Source organism: Plutella xylostella, chromosome 29 (genome assembly GCF_932276165.1).
Source record: "Plutella xylostella chromosome 29, ilPluXylo3.1, whole genome shotgun sequence".
NCBI lineage: Eukaryota > Metazoa > Arthropoda > Insecta > Lepidoptera > Plutellidae > Plutella > Plutella xylostella.
Genome location: NC_064009.1, coordinates 6,721,099 through 6,727,098, shown reverse-complemented (window position 1 = coordinate 6,727,098; position 6,000 = coordinate 6,721,099). Strand labels below are relative to the sequence as shown.

General features: G+C 44.3%; 1 protein-coding gene across 2 annotated transcripts in view; it reads right to left on the bottom strand.

Moving 5' to 3' along the window:
* Positions 1-247: 247 nt before the first annotated feature.
* Positions 248-6,000, bottom strand: part of LOC125488505 (zinc finger homeobox protein 3) — a 94,532-nt gene continuing 88,779 nt past the window's right edge. For both annotated transcript variants that reach the window (XM_048631683.1, XM_048631682.1), the window contains one exon: positions 248-5,308. In XM_048631683.1, the coding sequence (XP_048487640.1) occupies positions 2,456-5,308 (2,853 nt within the window). In that variant the 3' untranslated portion in view covers positions 248-2,455. The remainder of the gene's footprint in view (positions 5,309-6,000) is intronic.

The following is a 6,000-nucleotide window of genomic DNA, read 5'->3' as shown; positions in this document are numbered from 1 at the left end:
AAGTTTTACAACTCAGATAGACAGGCAACAATGAGTTGTATACGTTTACCTGCCTTTCCTGTGTTCATCTGTCTGCAACTAATACGTAACCCAACCTGGCTGGATACTTTCTGTACAATTACTTCTCAATAGATACCCCTCATTTGTCTTAAAACTTACTTCGTAACTCAAGCACTGGCAAAAACAAAACAACTTAGGATAAAAGGAACAAAGGAAATTATAAAACAAAAGAAAAAAAAAACATAACTTCAATAATATAAATATTGCATTTATTTCAACGAATTTAGGAAAATATAATAACTGTAGATAATAATATAATAATACTATTCAGTTTAGAAGATTCTCAAATCTTTCTACGACCGTTACAGCCGCCTTAATTATTAACCAAAAGATTGTTTCACTGGCTGGCACTGGACTTTGTGAATCAATATTTATTGACACTTATACTTTAAAATAACAGTAAACACTGATCACACGTTATTTCCATAAAGTTAAATACTAATAAATTAAAATTATTGGAAGTCGTATTGGAGGCAAATCAATATCAAGCTACCACAAGGTATACTGTCAGCTACCTTATACATACATAGGTACACAATTCAAACAAAAAAATACAACTAAGAAACAAAAATAAATACAAACACAACAATAAAAAACAAAAGAAAAATAACAAAATGCGATATGCAAATAAAAAGTGACGGTTGAAGCGACATAATATTGTTTGGGAGGTAAGTGAATTTTCAAGACAGCGACGGTATTTCGAGTATGGGGGGTTGTTTCCACGTGCGCGATAGGAGCGCGCGGGGCGGCGGCGCCCCGGTGCGCACGCGCACAGAGGCACGAGCTACGCGCATAAATCATTCTAAATTCAAGAAAATATTTGCATATCGCCTTACTCCCTAAATTCTAACCACTCTTATGTAAATGCAATCGGGAGAATAGCAAAAACGCGCACCCGGACCCCACACGAAACTTAAACCCACTCATTATTATGTAAAAACGACAACTTTTCTACTGTTATGTCTGTATATATTTTTGCCTCCCGGAGCCCTCGTCTCTTGACGCGAGCCCCGTGCAATGATATGCAACGTACACTACCACATTATATATAGTTATATCACAAGTTCCTTAAGATGCCTCTACGAAACAGTCAACTGTATCTCTACATGGATATCGCTAAACTATCGTAATATTTCGAACAGTGGTCGGCGACAATTTTACAGCTTACTATTATGTTATGTTAAACCTAGTAGTATACTTTTACACGTTGAACTTATTTACAGTGGAGCTCTGACAAATAATAATTTACATACATAACACTTGGATCCTAAAAGGCACCTTATTTAAATAGTAATATAGAATTCAGGCTTCGCTATGACTTTACATAAAAACTAAATCGCATTAAATTCTCTAAAATATATAAATTTGGTTTCCTCAATAACCCTACAACAATCGAGAAGTCTCTGCAATACTTAATAGGACTTTAAATATTATGAACAACTAGGAAGAATAATATTATGCAACAGATTACTAGTCCATATCGCTAGGCGATGTTGGTTTTCAATACGAAGCATAAATCAATAAGTTAATAAAAGAAATAAGAGAAACAATGGACATTGACGTACAATTCCAGAGAATTTCTCTTCTGATTGGCGGCATTTAAATAATTGATTATTCATGTGGAGCGAAATGCATGTGCGCGAGATCGGTCCCATTAGATATACGTCGTCCTTCACGCGTCCTACCATTGTTTAGTTTCGTTTGCATTTGAATACTGGCTGCATAGAGCGGGCCGCCCACCGTCCAGGCCCGCCTCCGGAGTGACAGCTGACGAGCAGTCGACACTAACTCACAGCCGCCACAGCCGGGACCGAGGACAGGTCTATGAGCACGACGCATCAACGGGAACCATCTCTCAACCAGCATTTTGCACGCACAAGCGGCACCCGCAGCGCAGTGAGCTAGCCCATTCCACGCTGCATTAAAATTATACTATCACGGGCGTGAAAATCGAGAAATGATTTTTTACTGTTTCGGTCATGAAGCCCGCTGGAAGCGGAGAAGATAGCCGGTAATTATTTGAATTATAAAATATTTTCTGAGATTGAATCGGTACGAACGTGCCACTATTAAGTTCACAATCGTGTCAGAATTGATTTTTTTACGGCTCGGTATAGTAAGCAATTATTTCGATACAATAGATTTCTTTTAACTTATTAGTTTTGGGCCGCAATTTCAAATGAAAGACCAACATTGCTTAGAGATATGATTCTAACTTTGAAACGATATTTACAAGAGGACTCACTAACTAGGAAACAGGTTAACGACCGTCACGGCACGAGTGGAGCTTCGCTCGTGTCTTCTGCCACATCAATAGCTGAATTGAGAACTAGGCTACGAGACGAGCGAGACTCTTGGCAGTAGGTCGAGCTGGGCCAACGCCGGGCGGGCCGGCTCAGGTCGTGCACTCACCGTTGGGGGCGAGCTGCGGGCGTAGGAAGGAGGCGTGCAGGTCGGCGCCGGGCAGGTCCAGCCGCGCCGCCATCTGCATGAGGGCCAGCGCGCCGTCGTCACCCGCCGCGCCGCCCTCCAGCCGCGCGCGCACGGCCGCGATGTGCCCGCGCGTGAACACGTGGTCCTGCACCGAGTACTTGTGGCTGTACTTGAAGTCGCACACGCGGCACTCGTCGGGCGGCGGCACGTCCGACACCTCGGACAGCCCCGCCGCGAGCCGCGCCTTCTTCTCCTTGGCGCGCGCGTTCTGGAACCACACTTGCACTACGCGTTTCGGCAGCCCTATCTCGCGCCCTAGCGCTTCACATTCGGCCATTGTAGGCGTTTTGTAGTCGGTGAAGAGGGCCTTCATGATTTTTACTTGTAGGGATGACATCTGAGTTCGGAAGCGCTTGCCGGGCTGCCGGTTGTTAGGGTGGCCGGCCGGCGAATTAGGTTCGTCCTCCTCGTAAAACTCCATAGTTTCCGAAGTTTCTGATCTTTCGTCTGCATCTGATCCGGGTCGAGATAAATCAACAGGTTTGCTGAGATCTAAAGCTTGATCTGGTTTTCCTCCATGTTCATTGCGTCTTTCAGACGTGTCGTTGCCGCCATTCTGTTGTGCGGCGGCTTGAGCCTGCGCCTGCGCTTGTAAGTCGTTTACGTAGCGCTTCATTGACTCCTCACTGTACTGCTTGATAAACTTCTCCATGTCTGAGTGAAAGGGTGGAAAAATAGGGGGCAACATGGGAGCCCCCGCTTGCGAAAAATTCTGCTGCCTGTCACTTTGTTGAGAGCCGAAGCTCGGGGTTGATTCAGTACTCAGTTCTTCATCCGGTAGAGTATCAACGTTTATTTCGCCGCGGGCACACTGGTCGGCGTGCTTGGTACTGAGGTGACTCTCCAGCGCACTCTTCACTTTGAACAAGGCTGGACAAAACGGACATCTTTTGTTTATAACCTGCGCGTGCGCGCGAAACTGTCCTTTCCTCTCACGTGCTCGTGTATTTTGAAACCAAACTTGTACGACTCTTTTCTTCAATCCTACTTCTCTTGCAATATTCTCAAGCATTTTTCTAGAAGGATTTGATTCAATTTGGTACTTTTGGTAGAGGTAATCCAGTTGTTCGGGCAAGATAGTGGTTCTTAGTCGTTTGTCTTTAGGTTGTTCCCCCGTATCTATTTCTTCGAATTCATCAAATTTCCGTTTAGCTGCTTGTTGGCTCAGCGCGGCTACTAAAGGGTGACGTGCGTCATCATTTCCTAAAGAAGCGTTCAGCTGCTGCAGCTGAGCATGCTGCTGCAAGATCCCAAAAGGGGAATCCGGGGGGTAGGTCGGAAAAAGGTTCGGGTTCATGATGTGTACTAGCTGATGTTCTCGCCAGAGGTCAAATCGTGGGAAGACAAGATTACATTTATCGCATTGGAAATTGCCATCTTTATCATCGCGTGGAGGATGCGCAAGCGGTGTTACTGGCGTGTGAGGCGTCTGAGGCGCCGGGGACACGGGGTAACTGGGGGCCGCGGGGGTGGGGGTGCGGGGCGGCGCGGGGGACACGGCCACGTGCGACGCGTGGTGCTCCACCGTGCTCGAGTTCGAGTCTTCGCTACTCAATGTCGCCGCTACTTGGGCCGCTGCAGCTTGGGCTTGTGCAGAACGCTTCGCATCCTCCTCCTTAAAACAATGCGTCTTCTGGTGTCTGATCAGCTCGTAGTATCTTTGGAACACCAGTTGGCATTTCTTACACTGGTAGTTCAGACCTGGTGTCCGCTGGAACCTGTTGGCATCGTCTGTGGCTCCTGCTGGCGGTTCAGCTGCTGGTTGGTTTTCATAAACTTTCCTTGCCTTCTGTCGAGCATTTTGAAACCAAACAACAATAACTCTCGGACTCAGTCCCAATAGTTTCGATAAGTATTCAAGATCGTCATCTTTAGGATATGCATTGTTTTCAAAGAACTCTTGTAGCACTTTAATCTGATAGTCAGTGAATCTAGTTCTGTTGGCGCGTTTGCCTGAAGACCCCGAGCTGTTGGATCCGTTCGAGTTGCCCCCAGAAAGTCCGTAATCGGCCGGTCCCCTGCCAGGACTCAGGCTGCGATTTGGGGTCAGAGGTAGGACGTTCGGGGGCATGGAGTTTGGGGACGTGAAGTTTGGGTTGATTTTTGGTGGCAACATTGATGGATGAGGCGGCTGCGGTATCGTCGTCGCCGGGATCGAGTCTAGCTGCGATTGTATCAGTGAGTTGAGTGACATGTGTGTTGGAGTCTGCGGCCTCGAGATACTCTGATGGTGGTCGGGATTTGACACCATCGATGGCGCAGGGCTTTGAGATGGAAGTTGAGGAAAGATGAAACTTTTATCCTCCTGATGTCCATTATCATATGAGTTGTATTTATCTTCCATGGTGGGCTCATCACATGGCTCAGACTTGACTTCTTGTTGGTTGAGAGTCATGTTAATAGATTCTTCTAACTTTACTTTCTTTTCTGGCGGTGGCTTACCTTCATCAGAGCTAGCCGAAGAGTCGAGTGTTGTGACCTTGGCCTCACCTGTCTTCTCATACTCCTCAAGGTTGAGGGTAGTGGATGGAGGGTTGTTGAAGTTGTATGGAGAGTCTTTGTTGCGTTGGCGTTCTTTGAATAAGGTGTTGCGGAACCAGTGCTTGATGACTTTAGTGGCAAGTCCAGACTGCTTGGCCATCTTTGCGATAGCTTCGTCACTTGGAGAGTTGTTGATATCGAAGTGTGCACGCAGGATCTTCAATTGATCATCAGTAATACGAGTACGGGCCCTCTTCTGTCCAGCGGCATTAGCCTACGACAAAGAAAAACTATGTTAGCATATCAATAAAACTACTTATGAAAATCTGAAAACATTAAACACGTGACAAAACGTCCATCCAAATAGATCAGCCACAGCCAGTATTGTAACTGAAATGTGCGCAGGTAACTTTGAATAATAATAAAAACAGCTTTAGCATTAGTACTGGTTGTTAACAATGCGTCGACCCTCGGTGCTCAACAATGGGTGCTCTGTTGCTTTATGTAAACAGATAGCTAACTCGTAACGCTTATCTAACGATTTCTTGTCGATATCTTTAAACGTTTCCTATCTTACTCGGCCAATAAAACTTTAATATTGGCGTGAACATAACTGTAACTTCATTTCATAATAATTCATCATGCATATTTGAATATACGAGTAAATAATAATGACAAGGAAAAATTTATGTAAAAATTAAAGTACAAATAAACTTTACGAAGTTAAAAAGTACCTATAACTTTAAACTTTATGGGAACTACACACTTGTCCTATAATCATGTAAAACCATACAACATTAGTATTACACCTTCGTAGCGACTATATAAGTTACCTACATAAATATGATTTGTAATTAGATTTTTAGATAAATTGACACTTTTATATCTAATGTTAACGAATGTATGACTTTGAGTTGGCATTGTAATGTATTTTCTATATACTTAATCAAAATTGAATTATTTTGT